At 30.8% G+C, this 21,325-nt stretch overlaps 1 protein-coding gene across 3 annotated transcripts in view; it reads right to left on the reverse strand.

Moving 5' to 3' along the window:
• LOC105258326 (tRNA dimethylallyltransferase) overlaps nt 1-21,325 on the reverse strand; it is a 77,622-nt gene that overhangs the window by 46,020 nt on the left and 10,277 nt on the right. For all 3 annotated transcript variants that reach the window (XM_011269533.3, XM_011269530.3, XM_011269532.3), the window contains 2 exons: nt 12,773-12,910; nt 11,628-11,977 (listed from right to left, as the gene is read on the reverse strand). In XM_011269533.3, the coding sequence (XP_011267835.1) occupies nt 11,628-11,977; nt 12,773-12,910 (488 nt within the window). The remainder of the gene's footprint in view (nt 1-11,627; nt 11,978-12,772; nt 12,911-21,325) is intronic.

Consider the following 21,325-nt stretch of genomic DNA (forward strand, 5'->3'; position numbering starts at 1 on the left):
ACGTAATATTCGAGATCAAAGTTTTATTTTAACATTCAATTTTGACATAAAATAAAACAAAATTAATTTTTTTATTTATTAAAAACAAAAGAAAGCAATAATTAATAATTTCAGTCTTATATAATATATGTCTTATATAATATATACAGTCTTATATAATATTGCATTTTTTCGATTTAAGTTACATTTACAAGACTTCTACAAAATTTATCACAAAAAAAGTTACAATGCAAAACGCATCAAATTAGAATATGTGAATCATATTACAAATTAATACGAAAAAGGGAAATAATTATAAAAAATGCAACTAGATACAAAGCTGCCTGGTCTCGTGGAATTCTGGAAAAAAATCAAATTTAAGAAATAATAAAGTTTAAAATGTAATCAATTTTATCTTTTAAATAATTTATGATACTGGACTATTCAGAAATTTAATTATCAGATGCGATTGCAAGTTTCGCTGAAAACTTCTAACTATCAACGTATATACAAACATTGCGCTTCCAGAGAAGTTGATGCGAAATTATTGATTAACTGCGTTTCTCAAATTAACTCGGAGTCACGCAATTTTGTCCGCTCAATTTTATTTTTTTTCTCGATTGCTTGAGCTTGATCGACGAGTCATTCCCTGTCGTTGATCACGAATCGTAATTATCACATACTCGGATCGTTATGGAATTTATATCAGTGAGAACACGCCCTGCCAGAATGTTACGTAACGGTGCAACACTGAGAGGCCCCCACGATTTCTTACGGAACAGGCACTTTAAGTAATCCGTTAGTTGTGCGTTACACGTGTACGCATGTGTTGCTCGTTGTGCCACCCACTGTTGCTAACATTTTCTCGGTACCTTTTTACGATCACTCGATTAGGTAACAACATGGTAATATTTTCTCCTTTTAGGGAATTGAATAAATATCTCCTTATATGGTAGCGATTTAATAATTTATGAATTTTGCTTATCTATATAAACATTTTTCTGGGCGAATTCTTGAGAAATCGAAAGCAAGACATTTTCTTATCTTTTGCGTTATAATCATTCATGCCGTTTTTATCATCACTTTTACAAAGTTGGAGAGCAGAAGTTCGCGCATAAATATTTTACATATATGATTTAATAGTTAACGAATATTATATGAAAAACAAAACAAATATATATCCATCATTTCTGAAAATGTCTACAAAATAAAATTATTTTTATTTAATCTCACAATTTTATATGATTTGTTATGTAATCGTTCATTACCACTTAGGAAATATTCTTTCGACAAATCTTTAAAAAACTCCTTCAAAAAAAGTTTTGCTTCATACGTAATAAAAATAATAAAAATTGTAATAAAAATTGTCATTAAAAATTGTCAATTAAAAAAGATTCGAGAGATTAAATGATAGCTCGTAGCAAAAACTTCACATTGTTTTCATTTAATCTATATTAAGAAAACGTTTAAAGTGATCTTTGTCATTAAAACGTTCTATATGCTCTTATGGTAAAATTGTCAGCGTGTACAAACACTAAAAATGACAAGTGTTTTTTCAAAAGAATGATGTCATGCAGAAATAATATTACAATAATAATTAATTATAATATTTAATAATGTATCATTAACTGCCTCAAGATAATATTTTAGAAATCGGGTCATCTTTATTAAAACATCGTAGAACGTAAACATCAATATATTTCTCAAAAAATATTTTTAATTTATTTTTTATCCTACATTCATACTTATAATTCCATATATAATTATTTATATTAATGGCACAATTAAATTAAAAAAGTAAAAATACAACTTAATATAACAGCGATAAGAATATTTACAAAATGCAACTGAATATATTACTTTAGAACTTAAAGTTTCTTCTAAAAAGAAAAGAATCTCTTATAAAAATTTCTGAAAAGATAAGAATTTCTTCTAAATAATTTTAATTAAAAATTCTTAAAATCGATTTTCACTTTTTATAAAATACATAAAATACATATATGGAATTATTATTGGAATGATAATCGTCTATGTTCATGAATTCTTTTGACGATTTCCTAAAATCAAGAAAGTTTTAAAAAACGATTTAAAGATTTAATATTGGATTTAATAATAAAAGCTTTTCAATATCGAACGAGAAACAAACTGTGATATTATATCATTAAATAACGCAATCTACCTTGCAAAATTCTTACTTAACTATCATGATTGATAAAACAAATACTAGCGTATTTCCTGGTAGTATCGATTACTTTCAATGGATCTAGCTACATTTTATCGCACCTGAAGCATTGTGGTTATTATCTCCTGAGGCAGATTGCATAATGTTACGTATTATTATTACAATATCTGATTAGAAATTCCTGCTTCCTTCTCTGTAAAGAGAAAAAAGGTATGTGTTATGCGCGTGTAATGAAATAATAACCGAACAACTTTCTTGAAACTAATTTGCAATTTCAATATCTTTCATATCTCTCATTGCTCAATTGATTCATAAAAGCAAAAAATATCAATCTTATTTTAATAACTTACTAAATCAGATTAATATAAAATTATATATGTGTTTATTTCTATTTCAATTTTTTTGCATTAAAAAAAATAAATTATTTTAATTTCGGCAGATTTACGTAAAAATATATGCTTTTTTCCATTTTATCTAAAGAGAAAAATATAATTATTAAAAAAAATCAACCTGAATAAAACATCGCTATTATATTTCCATCAAACGAGAGAAGTTACGCAATGCAACATGATATAGCTGATAGAAAACACTCATCGATTAATCAAATTATGGTAGAGCGATTTACGAGCCGATAAAGTATACGATTACTACCGATAAATTGAAGTCTCAAAGATGGTAGATGGTTGGACCATGAGAAGCTATCAGGGTTGGTTGGACCACAAGAAGTCATCGAGGGGTTGGAACGCGTCGGCAACATTTGGCAAAGATTCAAGCAGTGATTGCAAGGCTCTGTCTCAGCGGAGCGCGTCCGGAATATCTTCCTCACTTTCCTCGAACGATCTGGACCTTCTATTCCTTCTTCGGAGCGCGTCCAGTGTTTCATTTTTTTTTATGGTCTGTCCCGAACGGCTTGTAGTTGCGGTTTTGGAGTGCATTGCCAATGAAATGGTGAAATATTTAGTGGCGATTTATATCGCGCAAAAGCGCGCATCCCCGGGGCTCGTACATTTGAATATTGCTTAAAAAGGGCGGTGACGGATTCGAAAGGGAGTATCGAAAAGATTAAAGAGCTTGTAAAACAAATTTTCTGAGAGAAGTTTTAGTAGTAGCAACGAATATGATAGGAGAGGATGAAAAAATAATGATTTAGAAAGCTTATGTGTATAAAGAATTTTAAAAAATCTAAATGAAAAGAATCAAGCAAAAAATTGAAATAACAACCCCCATTTATTTTTAAAGAATAATAAAACAAAAAAATATTAATTTTTTAAATAATAGTTTAGTGGAATATATTTATATACATTTTTAGTGTGATGCTGTTTATATATTTCTCTGATTAAAATAATTACAAATTTAAGTATATAAAAAATGTAGAAAAATTTTTAAATGAAAAGAATTGAGCAAAATATTGAAATATGCCATGTATTTCTATGAAATCGCAAATTAAAAAATATTAAATCTTTTTCCAATAATAATTTAGTGAAAAAGTTTAATAAAAATCACGCAAAAGAGAGAAGCACTCTCGCATGCAATGTAAAATCAACTTGTATGTTATCCGGTCTTTTTGATTAAAATTGTATTCTTTTAACACGAATGATACTCGAGCCACACGCGGCACGAAACTTCTCGGCCGACGAGTCTGAAACGAAGTATGCAATCTTTTTTTTCGCGAAGACGACCTAAACTATACCTGTTTAATTACTTCGGAACTTCGTGCGTTCCGAAGATCCCCGGGGGCGGCTGCGCAGTATCTTCTTCTGGACGAAGTAGAAGTATGATCGAAATTTGTTTCGCGCGCGCCGGCCAGAGATCGAGGAAGAGAATGAAAAGGAGAAGGAAGGAGATAGGGGGGTGAGGAGAGACGAGGAGATGGAAAAGGAGCGTGAAAGGATCACTGGGCGTGTCCAGACAGATCGAGTCGAAAACCCGCTGCTTTATTAAAGCGGCGGGGTCAATGGTGCTACGATAAGGCCACGATAAAGACACATTCCCTTTACTATTCGCTGTCTTAAGCCCATATCGCACGACGAAGAATTAGACTTGTTAAAAAGCGATCGGAAGAATTTGCGAAAGTTTTTCGCAAAGTATAACTTGGAGTCATTCTTTGTTTTCTCGAGAGACATTGACACAAATTGCAAAATATTCATAAAAAGTTTCACACAATTATTTTAGATTCAGATAATATGAACTTCATCTCAAAAATGTATTAAATTCTCATTTAAAAAAAAAGTCCTGAAAGATTAATAATATAAATAAATTTATATTAAATAGGCACATAAGCTTTCTAAATAATAAATTTATATTAAATACAGGCAATTTTCATGTTTAACACTTGCTTCATACTTATATTTATTATCCCAAAATTTCTATTTCAAGCTAAGAATTCGAAATTTTGATCAACGAGATCGATCAAAATCTCATTATAATATGCATATAAAAATATTAGGCGAAGAGGAGAGGACGATGGCGAGGAAATTATGCGAAAAAATCAAACAAATCCGAATAAATATCGGATTAAAAGAGCCTAAAGCGATGCTTTATCAGCGCCATGCACATCAAATATATTACGCCGCTAATCAAATATTACGATCTACATAATTTGTTTAGGAGCGGTCGTAAATCATGGTCCCGCGCAAGTAGCTTATCCCGAGTGCTGATTCAGTGAAATTAGTATTACCGCGAGAACCGGCTCGCTCTTTTTTTCTTCCCGTCACTTGTGTGTGCGAAGAAGAAATTCTGCATCCCGATCGTGGAATAACTCAGAAATGCGAATTGTGTGTGCGAAGCTCTCTGTTTGAAGGCTATCCTCGAGATAATTTCTTGAACGCCAATTATTGGAATGAGATATATTTCTCACGCGCGTTTGCGTTATACTGACCTTATTTAAGGTGAATGCTTAGAAAATATCGTCACTCAAATCGGGACAAATATATATCTATCAATAATTAAATAATAATTAATAAATAAATAAAATAATATTTATTAATTATTTTTGCAATAAATACATTATTTATTTATTATTTATTACTTAATTATTGTGCTCTCTTTAAATGTTTGCAAATAAATTTAAGACAGAGATTATTTGGAGTAATTTTGAAGCCGTGTGATTTTCATATAAAATTAATACACGTTTGCGCTCGAATTTCTTGCGAAGTATAATTATCAGAAAGTGAAAAGATATCATAGAATCATATCTATTTGCACATATATGTATTTATGTATCTTTCAGAGTAAATTGTCTTAACGTCTTAACAGAGAATATTATGTTTTCGGAATGCATTCGAGGATGCAGCGAAATATTATCTCATTAATCTTCTTTCTACATAACTGTCATTCATTAATTTCCAGAGTTGCATTATGTAATTGACATATAACATACATAAGTGAGGTATGTAAGGAAGAGAAAACGTAATTAATATATAAGATATAATAATATAGTATATATAACATAATATGTATACGCATACACACATATCCGTGTAATTAAGTTACATTTCTCTCTCGAGCGTGGTTTTAATAACTTGATCAATATCGAAATGGAAGTTGTGCAACAAATTTAGAGACCACTCTTCTAACATTTTCTAATATATCTCATCATTAAAATAAAAAAAATAAATTTAACGTATATTATGAAATACTCCGAATAAATAAGAGAATTTAATAACGCGATATCATTTTTACACGATTAGTATATGTATTCCTATCTCTCTCTGGCAAATATTAGATTATATCGTTAATCTTATGAAAAGTCTTCGCCAATGGTTTTTGTAGTTTGAAACGCGGATCGGAGAAACCATGCCGACCATACGCTTGCTAAATTAAGCTTGATTTACAGCCTTTACTTCGTGAAAATACGCTCTTCTCGGTTCAAGACCGCAATTTCGCGCAACTAGACTTTTCTAATTTATAAGAAAAGTCGTCTATGTCTGCCACGTTAAAATGCTTTCTACGATGTTATGCATAAAAGGCTATTAATACTGGGCAAAATAATGAATTTAATTGTTGCAAATTAGTCTACAGATTAATTAATCTTTTCGTGCCTGTGATAAACAAATTAAGTAATTATACTAAGTAATTATATTTAACAAAAAGACAAAATTTATATTTTTTGTCTTCTTTTTTTCAAATTTAAAAGTTGAGAAGCTTCAGAAATTTTTCATTATTAAAATAATATTATTTTGTAAACAAGTAATTCATCCAAAAATTTTATAACTTCAAAAAAATACTGTGAGAATATTATCTTTATTATCTTTTTCACATATTTGTCCTCTCAATTCTCACTTTATCACGTATCTAATCATAATTGAATTACTTGTTATAAATAAAAATACAATATTTTTAATTATTCATTTTTGTTAGGAAAGAAACTGTTGTAATACAAAATATTTGTATAAAATGCAAATTTGCATAATATATATATACGAAATTCTCACGTGATATGTCTATCAATAAGCAATAAATAAACTCGCATTTTTATGCTCGATAAATTGATGGCCATTTTACGAGAAATTGTAATTTTCACATATGCACGTACGAAACGAGGACATCATCGATGTGTCACCAAAGTCAGAGAAAGAAGTGAAATTGGAGCGATTCGAAATTTTTCGTTATGCTACTAAATAAAAAGAATTCCACTGTGTTTTATCAATATCGACGTGATTAAAAAATAACGCGTGATTATAAATATATAAATATATAACCATTTTTTTATTTGATATGATTTAAATTGTCAAACAAATGTGAATAAAATTTTCTTCTATATAATAAAAAAAAACAATTAAAAAACATATCGAGTATGCACATCACGTCAATTAAATATGTGTACGTTAAAATTAAGATATAATAAAAAATATATTCATAGAAACGTTATTAATTAATAATTAATATAAAAAAAGCCTCTTTGAGTGTATTTTAAGAAGTGTATAACAAAATAAAAGAAATTTATATATAAAATAAAAAATAAAAATGTATAAAATAAAATTAATTTTAAAATAATTGATTGCTCTGTAATTATCCTTGTATATAAAATTGCTATAATAAGTAACGCTTTTAAAAAATCAATTGATTTTAAGAAATTCATTACTTTACAACTAAAAACATTAATGCAAAGAGCAAAAGATTATTTTACGAGCCGCGGCGATGACAAGGCAATACATAAAAAAATATTCTAGAACAAGCTGTTAAGCTTTATGAGTGCCGTGTTTTCCCTTAAGTGTAAAGCATAAAAAGAATCGTTTAAGTTTTAGAAATATACGAAGACATTTCCCGCAAAGAATCCTATAATAATTTTACAGTTTATAAATTTTTTCGATTTATCGTATCAAGTATCAAAGTAAACAAGAATTGCTACAGTTTAATCATTATACAGCTTTCTATAAAAAAAATTCTCGCAATCAATTCGCCCAGTCGTCTAGAAAATAACGCGCCGAAAGTATATTATTACATACAGACAGTATTAAAAAGTTAAAGTGTAAATTGTAAGGGGCGCTGATCATAACATTTTAACGTTTGTAGTATAATAATGTCGGCCCCTTGTAAAAAAACCATCAAGAAACTGAGTTTCGTTGGCTATATGATGATATTATATGACGAATAAATATTTCATACTTGTCCTAAAATCTTTAATCAAGTCGCTATTACTAATACTAATCAAACACAAAAGTTGTTAAAAAAAAGATAAATAAATTATTTATGAGTAAATTATTATTATTTTTTCAATCTACAAATATGTTATATAAATTGTTAATCAAGTAGATCAATGTATTAAATCTTATACAATAATAGAAACAGAAGTTATTTTTGTTTCATGTTAATTAAGATGATAAGATAAATAAATAAAATAAAAATAAAATAAAATAAGTTAAACAAATATTGACTCCAGATACGTCAAAAAATATGATGATTGATGGTTAGACGAAGAAAGATGAATGTTATAAGAAAATCATACTTCTTAATAATGAGATTTCATGCGACCTCTACTTAATGCGATTGATCGTATAAAGAAATATAAAGAAGTGATCGGAAGGTTAATTGAACGCTCGTTATTCGATGCTCCGGTAACACGGCGAATAAATACAAGTCGAAGCCTCTGAGTTGAGCGAGGTGACAGGATAAAGAATGAAAGATACGACAGCTGGCGATGTACGAGATCCTTGCCTGACCTAACCCAACCTGATCAAAAAATATTCTATAGGGTTCGACGTCTTTTCACGCAAGAGACCAAAGTGTGCAGAACGTGGCCGCCACAGAGGAAAAAGGTACTCCTTCGAGGTGCAGCTGCCATTGGTGGCCACACTGTGAAAGCGTAACAGTTGTCCAAAAGACGTGCCCTGCTCTACCCTGCTCTAATTGGCCATTGTCGGTCGTCTTGCGCAGCGATGTCGCATTCACACCGAGGGCACCCGATTGTGTACATCCACCGGGAGCTAGACACGCAAATCCTGCAGCAGCCGAGGTCAGGTCGAAGGAACGCGGGGAAATGCATCATTCTACCGTCTCGACATTCATTGATGATGCTAGTCGCGGCGCGATACGCGGCGGACCGTTAATCATAATTAATCGAAAATGGCGGATACACGAAGTAGTTTCAATTATCGTGACGCGTAACATGGAAAAAAGACTTCTCGCTTGATTGATGACGATTGCGTGGAGATATGTGTTTGAGCGCTTTGGGATTTCGACCACGTTGGTTGCTCCGTGCCTACCCGGCATTAATGTAACTGTGAACGTAGCTTTATAAGTCCGCGATTCTGCGACAAACGCCGACAAAGTAACAGGTGGACCTACAGCAAACTCCGGCGAAAACCGGGACTCTCTCCTTTCTGCACCGAATTTACACGCGTCTTAAACGAGAAAAATGAGATCGTACGTAAATTTTATAAGAATTGCATGGTGATCGTTATTATGAGAAAGAGATCAAATTTTTTTATTATGTCAAAGTTAATCGTATCGCTAAATACACGGACAAAATTACAGACACAACTATAATTTTATAAAATGTCAAACATACTAAAAACGTTTCGATTTTGAACAGAGAAATTTATACAAGAATATTATAATAGGAATATTATAATTTAAATTTTAAACTTTGATAAAATTATAATTAGAAGCTAATTTAAAGCTACGAAATTAAAAAAGCATTAAATTATCTACACTCAATTTCATATATATACATAATTTTAAAAAATTATAACTTATATATAAATTATATAAGCTAAATTTCACATATATTCCAAATACTATAATTGTAAGTTAGATTCCACAAATAAAATCGATATGTATCTATATTTTATTACATTTAATGAGTATGGAAATAGCATTAAAAATATTTCAAGTGATTCTTCACTGATCTATGATTACGACACATTTATATTCTGTCAATGTATATTATCAGTCGATTATTTAAGCCAGATAATGTCAAAACCAAAACAATTTAAATAAATTTCGAACAAAAAAAATTTAGTTAGAAATAAAGAAATTTATATAAGAAAAAAATTATAATTTTATCAAATTATAAATAGACGCTTTATGGAATAATACATAAATGCATATACGCTTTATGGAATAATACATAAGAAGAATGCAAGAAAATATTTTGCAATTATAATCAAAATTATATCTATTATATAAAAGAGCTAAATATGATAAAAATTGTTCTATTAAAGAAAGTTGATCGGTTTCTTATTAAAAATTCGATCTATCAAAATATGAATTGAAATGTCTAAATTTGAAAGTTAATTAAAATTATAAGTTAATTCTCTTCATTTAGATTAAATTCCAATTTATCACAGATAATCTCGGATCCGATAATTTTATCAGTGTATCTTTTATATATTAACATTTAATATATTTAGGAATCTTGGAGAAAATAATCTTTCGAAGAATATTTTGATTACCATGAGCAATTCTAGAAATTTCACATTTTAAATTGAATTTTAAATATTTTTATTTAATTTTAAAATATATTTATAAAATGTTTAAGATATTTTTTCAAATTCCACAGATTTATCTTTAGACAAGGAATATTTATTGACAAGGCTTTAAATATTATGAAATTATAAACGTCATCAATATTAGCATAAGTTCTGCTTCTCGAAATGGCAGAATTCAAGTTATCTGCAATATCATTGCACAGGCACGTCAAATAATTAATTATACAATTACGGGAACAATAGCGCATGACATTAATTAATTCACAGACTCTACTTATATATGTCAAGATTGAAATCCAGTTCTATCCGATTATTCGTTAAGATTAAGTTAAAATTTTAATAAATTGATTATATGATAAAGCATTCTTCTCATTCAGATAATGTTAAATGAATTGGAGTGTCATGTTAAACTGTATGATTTGAGTAAAAAAATTTATTAATTAATAAAAAAAAATAAATATTATAATATATTTAACGAGACGGTTATGAACGCAAGATCGATTCAGGTGTTAATTTTTCGTTATCTTTTATTCTTTGAATTTCTTTTTTTAAATTTATTTTCGAACTAAAATTCATAATATCATAGACTCTCTCTGTTTCTCTAACACACTTGTAAACATATTTTATAAAATTTCTATGATTTCTTGGATTATTTAACATAAAGAAAATTCGATAGATTTATTTCTGACAAATTTTTCCTTTAAATAACATATCTTTGCCGCACGATGGATTCAATTTATATTGTCGTAGTAAGATGTAGTGCACATCTTGTCAAACCGATAGCGAGCTATAACTTCATTCCGTTATCAAAAGTAGGTCAGAATTTTATCGCGAGGAAGAAGGATTTCGTAAGCTCATTTTTGAGACTTTACGATCGTCGCCTTGAGACTTACTTGCACAGCGTTCGAGTGGAAAATGCTAATGTATTCACTGAATAAAATTAATGCCTTTATATGCGCCAGGAGTATCGTCGGCCGCTTGATTAATGTCCGCTTCTTCTAATTTTTAAAGGTAACGTGACAAGTGGCATTACAACCGCTGAATATCAAATAACCCTGTCGTATTGACAGAGTCGGCCACGTGGCGAATTTCACTTAAAACTTCACTAACTTTGCTAATTAACTGTTCGATGTTACAGATGCAAACAAAATCGTCTTTATTTGACATGACGCGATAAATAATACTTATCAATTGTAAATAGCGTTATACGATGCAGATTCAATATTTTCATTCTATTTCAAATATTTATTCTATCTCTGTCAATTTCATTTTAAATATCTGTTTTACAAAAAGCAAGATAAAAATTATTATTTTAAAACTATTATAATAAATGTGTTTTTAATTATATTTGCAAAATACGATGTAAAATCATCGATCTATATTAGCCTACGCAATTAATTCCATTTGATGTAAATAAAAATATAATATCAGGTATATAATAATTATCCAATAAATATCAGATATATAATAATTTGTCGTGATATTTAAATTTGTCTAAAATATCCCGTGCATCAATAATTATAATTGAATCTTACCTTATAACTTTCCGCCTGTTGTTAGGATGCAATTGACGCGCCATCTCCGGATCGATCTCCATCAGTCTTCGATGTAGTTCCTCGTTGCTTGCGTCACATAATCTCGCGTCGAATTTCAACTTCTTCGACGGTGACGTTTCATTATCATCATCATCACTATTCTGCCGTACGTTATATCGGTCGTCCGATCTGTTCTCGATAGATGCGCTCGGATCGGTCGCGCTTGAGTCGGTTTGCACTGACGGTTTTTTCGGATCGGCAATAAGGATCTCCCATAACAGCGATTCTATGTAATAGTTTGTACCGCCGACGACAACGGGCAGTTTCCTCCTGGTCAGCAGGTTGTCTATCTATATCGATGGGAAAAGGAACAGAGCGTCGAGGCAGAGTACAACCGAGAGCAGGATCGAGCGATCCGCGCGAGAGACCGTGGCTAATGATCGTATCAAGGTCTTCGCGAGGATCAGGGGCGTTCCAATTGGCTCCGTTCAAGATCTTTATTTTACGAAGTCAATTTCGCGCGAATCCCCTCCTTCCCTTCCCTCCCGAGCTGCGAACCCATCGTGATCGTGAAGCCGCGCGCGAAACATCCAATCGGCGCAATTATAATCCTTAATGTACAACAATAAGTTGATTGCGCGCGGATCGAAACAAAGAGAAGGAAAAAAATATCACTTTCGATATGTACGATTCATTAAGTATTCAGTTGTACGTTTTTCATTAACACGCTCTGAGACGGGTGATTCGCCCATTAATAATTTTATCTGCTTACGATAATCTCGATTTACGTATTCTTTTATCATTCTCATTACTTTCCGAAAGATGCTACGATTAGCACACGACGGCATCCTCGCTCATTAAATTACAGATTAATGAGAACGCATTAATGTATGCAAATTATTACGGTAATTATTATTATCGCGTTGAATTAAAGTTTTAATTATATTTCGTCAAATTTATGTATTAATAAACTTTGAATTATGTCTTAGATATCTATTAAGTCGGTAAGACATTAAATCGCTGAGACACGTGATCGTTATCTTGTAGTAAGTTAATGTTGGAATAGCTTAAACGTTGATTATCTCCGAGAAAAAAAAGAAAAAAAAAAGAAAAAAAAGGAAACGAAAATCACATGCGAAAATTACAATCGGCAAGGCCATATCCCTGAAGTCCATTACGGAGAAGTTGGTCAGCGGATCCACGACGTCCAGCATGTGATGTGGTGCCGCCTGTCTTTCCGCCATGGTTACTTTCGCAGTAACAATATCCAGACTTTTGTACACCTGCAGGCCAGGATAATTGATGCAATTAAAAGCAAAATAATGAGAGGGGTCGACGAGATAATTCGTTAGAAATAACGAAATAGCAAGTAACGATTGATAAATAACGCATGGATAGGAGATTATGACAGATCGAATAATTTCATGCGACGCTTGTGTGATTCACGGTCGGAAATAAATGCGCCAAATAATTCAGGCACGATTGTATCCAGTAAAGTCATCGGATTAAACCAGAGATCACAAATCCTACATCACGAAAGTGGAAAAGTGGAACGAGAAATTTTATGAAGCTTTCGATACATTCCTGAATTAACAAATTAACGTAATTTAAAATTTAACGTTATTTAGAATTTTTTATCGACTTTCCGATTTAGACATTTAATAATAAAAATGATATCCATATCATTCAATCATGAATTTCATCAAAGCCATTTTTTTCGTAAGCTAGTCCTATAAATGCTATTGCTCATATTTTTTGGTTTTTTTTTGACGTGTATAAAATTATTAAAATCTTTTGACGTACAACTAATGAGTATAATTTGATGTTATTTTTCAAGTCAAATGTTATAAGCATGTTCTTCTTACATAAGCTTATATCAGATTATGAATATAGGTTTAATAAGATTAAGTATTACTGTAACACAATCCGATGATTCTAATCTAATGATAAAGAATTGATATTAAATAGATATTGTCGACATTTCTTTGTTCGGAAATTTGTCAAATTTACATTTACAAGCGAGTTTATGGGTGGGCAATGATTTCCAATAAAGTAACATGTACGTGAATTCGAGGTCACGCGTGAATCAGGATGGTCTACACGCAAAGAAAAATACTATTAAGAAATATTGTTGAGAAAAAGGTTGCTATTAATATTGCGAGAGAAATATAAGTTACATCTTTAACAAAAACCGTTTAAAATAGTGATGATTATATATGACTCGGTGCGGCAGTGATATAAACAATATCTTTTTGTTTCTTTATTGGCCGTTCTTTAATTATTCAATATAGTTTTTAAAAAATTTGCCGAATCTTTTTCTACTTATAATATCAATAAATCTTAATCAATATTATTTTTCAAGCAGAATGTCTTAAATATATTACCAATCTTGATCGTTAAGAAAATTATACTCTAAAACTATACGTATAAAATTCTTTATATATATTTATTGCGAGATATATATAATTCAAAAAATAATCCCTCGTCCTCAGCAGATAATATAAATATCTTTTGCGGCGAAAGCAAATATAAACTTGTGAAAAAATAGAAATATGCATTTTCAATGTATTAATAAAATTACAAGTTATCTATGCAAATTAAATTTTAGAAAAATTTCTCTTGTTATTTTATGACAAAGAATAATAGTAAGATTAATGATATTTCAAAAACATCTTTGCAGTAACTTCATCGATCTAATTATAGATAAATCAATTTGTAGTCTCTCGCACCAATATTTCAGTATTTGGGGGAAATGTGTATCCTGTGGTACAATTATATTCTTTTTTCTTAATTCAAGAAGAACCGAATACGTGTCAAGTACGTGCTTGGGGGGATCAATAGAACCTTCAATCACTTTTCTACTTCGTTAATCGGCCGGTTATACCAAACGAAGTTCCGTCGACGCTGCGTGACTCGCTTACGCAATGGTAAAGGTATAGAAGGTATAGAAGGAAAGAGGAAGCGAAAGAATGATTGTAGGACTTGTAACACGTACTCGGAGTAAAAACCAACTCAAACACGTGCTAACACACTCTACTTCTAAGAAATCATTCGACAACGTGAGACTCCTCAATAGAGATTCCTTAATTATTGATGCGCCTAATGGCATTTTTTGCCGACTAGTCCAATTATTGATTGATAATCATATCGAGTCTCATCGTATAAAAACTCATAACTATCGATTCTATTTTATTTCATGAACAAAATAACTTGGCACGCCTATCAATATTATCTTATCCATGATACAAGTTGTTTAAAGTTTAAAGCCGCAAATGATATCAAGATAATAATATCAAGAAATTTAAATCGCTCGTAGGTTAACGAATATTATTTCCGTAAGCGCTGAAATTTACAATTTTTATGACTAATATTAACATATTGGCTGCCGTGCAAGCAATTAACTTGATGAATTATTAAATATTGTCTTTTAAAGATTTACGCTTTCGAAAGAGAAAGAAAAGTTTTCGACATCGGTGAAATGAGATCTATCGATTTCATCAAGAGATAAATCGGCATTCCTGGCAATCCGTTAGATGCGTGATGCATTCGATGAAACAGGTTCCCAAGGTTCTGATATACGTTGAAGTATCTTGAATGGAACGCTCGCAACCTTCATTAGCCTTCATTCATCAGCCACTTGTCGGATGAACTGTTTCATGTTCAGTGGTTTAAGGAATCAAATAAATATAATATCGATCGAAGCAATTGGCAAAGGACCAAATTTTATTAATGAAAGGCAATAATTATTTCGTTTCTATAATTTAATTTTGCTAATACCGTATCTGTGTCTTTCAAGAGATGTGTCATGTTCTTTTTAATGTTAATCTTTTTGATAGAATACGTGAGAGAACATACTGTTATCAAATTGAAATAAATTTTTGTGATTAATAAAATATGATTAATAAATTTCTTATATATAAATAAGAAATTTATTTATCTATAGAAAAGAGGAAAAAAAATATTTATGCATAAATTATTGTTTTATATATTCAATATGTTAAATAAAAAATAAAAAAATTTACTTCATTTTTTGTCGCACTAAAATTTTTCACATTTCACTTCAAAAATGACTGCAAATACGAATGCACAATTTAAATATTGATTAGCATCATTCGCCGCTTTTGTCGAAATTATCATTTTCAGTTTAGCATATTTGATAACAGCATCTTGCCTCACACATTCTATTAAAAAGATTAAAAAAAGAAAACATCTTAAATGACACAGACATGATATTAACAAAATTATAGAAACGAAATAATTATTGCCTTTCATTAATAAAATTAGTGGTTATCATATCAGATCTTATTTATACACATTTTGTATTTCGTTTCACATAATATTATGCTCTTGATATTATGATATGAAATTTGCTTTTTATGTACAAGTTTATTATTTCCGCCTGATTTTTAAATCTTTTTACATATCAAGATATTCTACATTTTAATTTTTTATATTTTGATTTCTGAATATAGATAAAACATTTTCGAGCAAAAGTATCAAAGGATTAAGTAGTTTTTCAGATATAAACATTAAAAATTTGTTGATTTTGTTATTATCAAATATTTTATATAAGTAGATAAATTCTTTTTTATATATTTGACCATTTCTGTGCCCTATATTTAGAACATTCTATAAAAATTTATCTGGCAATTCTAAATACGATATAATAGAAGCGAATATGCACGTCATCCCTTCTAAACGTGACTGAAGATGCTATATAATTCGACTATTATCTCGAAACTCATTTTTGTGCATTACAGAACGCAGGTTGAAATCCTTCGTAGATGTCTAGCACTTTTAAATTGGACAGGTGAATAAGATATCGGAATGAGTAAGTCGTTATGATGGATCAGCTGCTTCAGTGGCAATCATAAGAATTCTTATATAAAATGCTTCAAATTTCAAGGCATATATTAAGTCGAAGACGTACAAAATTATATCGATTAGACATATATGTACTTGAATTCCAATATTATAAGCCTAAATTAGATCTTTCTCCAGTCAGAGAGTATCTTTTTTTGCTCTTTAACTCCTCTAAGAATACACGACCTCGAAAATTGACGTGGCGCGAGTTACACGAAATAAAGAACTCCCAATAAAAAAAATCAGATATTGAAACTTGCGAAGATAATCAAATGATCAGCTCCAATTTCGTACGAGTCCAATCACCGAGCGGTTATTACGTAATCAAATTCTAGTTGGAGGAATTAATCGGCAGTTTAAATAGAGCGGGCGTTGGAACTCGCTTCAAGATTCAAAGAAGAGCGAAATACCATTTATCTTTCTTGTATCTCCCTCTGTCTCTCTTTTTTTTGTTCGTCATTCCATAATCATTTCGTCAGCGAGCAAGGGACATTCCACGACATGGCGTTGGCGGAAGTCGCGGCCGCTCTCTAGACGAATCTAATTCGAGACTTCAGAAATAGATGCGAAGCGGAACCCGAAGAGCTCGGTGTCTTTGAACGTTCTTAGACTCAAGGTCACGAAGTTGAGAGAAGTCTGAAGGAGCAGAACGGAGAAGTACTACATCGTGTCGGCCAATCGGACGGATCTAACGGTGCCCAATGCGAAAAGAGGAAAGTTCACGACTGAGAATATCCCGTACCGTGATTTATCGATAACGCTCGGCAAAAGATCTCCCAACGTTCGCAGCCGCAATTATCGAAGTCACCGACAAATCGTGGGATAATTTACGCGAGATTTATCGATCGGCGTGTATTTAGGCCTTCGAGGGACTTCAAACCATGGTAGCAATGGCCTCCATGGCTTTCTGAGGCGAAATTGAAATTACAAAAAGGACGAGAAATAGTGAAGTGCGTTACAATTAATAGTTAAAAATATATACAATATTTGTACGATATATCATTTCTGAAAATATTTGTTTGTCGAAAGAAACTAAAGTCTATAAAATTTTAATGTTATAGATTGAAAGTCACAAGAACAAAAAATGAATTAGGGAAGAGAAGAGTGATTTTTTGATGTTGAATACTAATACTATGTTGAATATTTAATTAAGTATTAAATTAGGTATTAAGGTCACATAGCAGCACGTTATCGTCGTCGCGACATTAGAATCACTTAGGCGATTCTGTCCAAAATCGGCGAGCAAACGTTGCAGGATGTTCGACTGAAGGACACTGACTTCAAATTCAGTGACTTTAGTTAAAGCTAATAGAAGCTTCAATTTCGCCTCACGTAATTCGTAAATTATCATATCTCTTTTTAATATTCATCGAGGATTCAGATCTAAAATAACTCTTCAAAGAACTATCGCAATTTAATATTTCAGCAATTTTTTATTACGAATCTAGCATAACAATATGATCTGTAATCGTTTTATAATAAACGATTTTATTTAAATTATTATTTAATATTCTTATCTCACGTTTTTATTTTTTCAGAAAATGCTATTTAAAAAATAATTATTTTATAAATAGTAAAGGCATTCAAGATTAGTTATTCTTTTAACATTGAAAACTATAGTAATCGAGTTATCACTCAAGTATCTGATAGCAATAGCGGGACACAAAAATTCTTTTACGTTTGAAGTTATTTTCTGTGTTGTTACGAATAAGGAACAATACTACAATATATCTACGCATTCATTACATTAACAAGAACTTAAATAAAATGATAACGAATAAAATTAACAAAAAATGTTAAATAATAAAAAATTATATTTAAAATATCACGTATGTTCCCTTTCTGTGTAATTAAATTCGCTTGAACAAAATTATTAATTAAAGTATAATACAAGTATAGCGATAATTGAAATAAAATTCGTTATACATGCATAGGCTGATTTATTCGCATAATTGCTCGAAAATATCTCGCGCAAAGTTCGAGAAGAGAAAGGGGGAAACTGTAGAACAGCGCTTCTGAAGTGTACCCCAAGAATCTTAAGCAGCGTTCATATGCAAACGACCGCGTGCACTTAAGAGTTCCCGAGTCGTGCCGTAAAAATTCTCGGGGACGCAGAATCTCTTTGTCGGCTCACTTTTCACAGCAATTGCTACCAACCGGATCGCTGACTATGAGTGCAAGTCAATGAAAATTGGAATCGGCCAAATGAAGTTTCGACAAATGAAGTGAATCATAAGTCAACGCGATTATATCCGAATGTCCGTGGTCCGAAAAGAAATTAAAAGTTACCCATGATTAAACAAGTGCGACACATTATTCACGCCGAGCAATTATTCCCGTTGAAGAAAATTAATAAAAACTCCATAAAATATCGACGATGTCGCATAACTGCCGCACTTAAAATTATTTTTAATACATGTTTGGCATATATTTTTATAGATTTTAAATCCCAATTATCATACTCAAATTTCGAATTTGTATTTAAAAAATATAAGATAAAATGTATAAACTGAAATGTGCGTGAAATCCAGAAAGATTTCATAAATAATTTTCTTTTCATTATTACTTATATATAAAATATAAAGATATGTATATTTTTATAACAAAAATTTTGGCAAGATAATGTACATAATGTATCTCGTAATGAAAACAATTTAATTTTTAATGTAATGAATTCGTCACATAATTTTAACTCGACATTCTCTTCATCAAAATTTAAAATGTAAAATTTAAAGATAAAAATAATTAATTCTAAATAGTATATGCAAGTACTATGAGTATTGCAAATACATAACAGATTCTTTTTTTTTTTTGTTTTTAATATAAACTTAAATTTATCCAAGTTTTTTTAACAGAATTTTAATTATTATAAAGAATTAAATAGATATTAAATATTTAAAAAATACAAAAAGAGATTAATAGCAATAATGACAAATAGCAACCTGTCATTAATCTGTTATTAAAAAAATTGATTGCAAATTCATTAAAAAATTTTGTTATTACTCTGTACTGTAAACTATCATTATAACTGTAGGTGAACATAATTATTATATTTAATCATTGATATTGATGCACCAAATAAAATACATATATTTGATCAGATGGATCATGTATATGATTTATAGTCAAGCCTATAATCAATAATTTTTAGCGACGATAAACCCCGGAATTACGGAAGCATGCAAGTGCAGCGGTTCTTGAAGCAAGTACCATTCAAGTAGATTAATCTGAAAGTATGACAAGCTCGAGAGAAAGCATAAGGGACCGGCCCTTGAAGTATTCCGCGCAGAGCCGTATCGCTTTGGGGTACATTACACGAAAACTGGTCCGGTGAAGTAGAATGGCGCATACAAACGATCTCGTCTTCGTTCTCTCTCTCCATCTCTCTCTCTTTTCCCATCTTTCTCTCCTCGTTTCGCTTCCCCCTTGCGATCGGATCGTCTGTCTTTGTTTAATCATCGCGAAAGAGCATTTCCTCTCCCCCGTGGGTTTCCAATCCAAGAGTTTCTCATGTCATCCTCTTATCAAGTTCAGAAACCGGTCCTCCGACTTCTTTACTTCGTTGTCCGCGATCATGCGCAAATCATCGACCTGCGTAGGCAAGACATGCCAATCTACTTGTACATACTTTGATCTCTTCCCTCCATTCCATACTCTAAACATTTATTCGCTATTCCTATTTTTTGACCCCGATCGCAAAGGGAAAATGTTTCTGAGATTACACGCAAATCATTCAGCTGAAATTTCTTAAACGATGTGTAAAATACAAGATTTAAGAAATCTATAAAATATTTAAAAAAAAATTGAAAAATATTTCAGAATTAAGTTTGTGGGTAAAATTGCCAACTTATATTATTGTTTAATTTTAATTGTTTAATATTTTAAATTTTTATAGTCACTCAAATGATACACAATTTGTTAAGAAAGAAATAAATAACGTATTATAAGCATAATAATTATCAGACTCATATTTCATTATTAATATTCGAAAATTATATTAAGATATTTACTTTAAATTTATTATTTAATAAAATTTTTATTATTTATTAAATTAATAAATTTATTATTATTAATTATTATTTATTAAATTTAATATTTAATAAAAAGTAACAAATTTTTTTTGTATATAATAAAATATATAGAGAGAGTATAAAATATAAAAACAAGAATATATAATAGCTAGTATTAGTAGCTGAGCAACCTTATCCATTCACGCTTTGTGTTGTAAAACAAAGTTTTACTCTTAATGATGAGTTTAATGATGAGTAAATAATTTGATTAACATTTCGACAAATGCATGTGACAGTTAGAACTTATTGTTAGATATATCTGATGCTTGAAAGACTGCAATAGTACTAACTTTCAGTCTCAGTTGGCAATGGTTGAAAACCATTCCGTCCGGATCTTTTAGTTATGTCTACCGGCGTGGAACGCAACGAGTGTAATAAATTGCGATAAATCTTACTTAAGAGAGACATTCTTAAAAAATGAGACGAATAAAAAGAGAGAATACGCGCGAGGACAAATTTAACAGATGTGAAATTACGAGAGACAAGACGCAAAATTTATTCGCTACACACGCGCGTCATCCAAGAAATCTCGAAATGAAACTTACCGCGTTAATGCCCCTGTAACGTTGAACTCTCGCAGATTCCCAACCGACAGGGTTTGTGTATCTACTACGTCTACTTGACGTTTACGATAATTAGCAGAAATCTACGATGCTAATGAGCTAACTCGCCCGGATATGTTCGCGAGAATGCACAGAGCCCGGAATCGCTTGTCCGCCTCTATCCTCTTTGCGATGCTACTTCTCAACTCTCAATTATCATAAG

The sequence above is a fragment of the Camponotus floridanus genome, unplaced genomic scaffold, assembly GCF_003227725.1.
Source record: "Camponotus floridanus strain SB8 unplaced genomic scaffold, Cflo_v7.5 scaffold2, whole genome shotgun sequence".
Lineage (NCBI taxonomy): Eukaryota > Metazoa > Arthropoda > Insecta > Hymenoptera > Formicidae > Camponotus > Camponotus floridanus.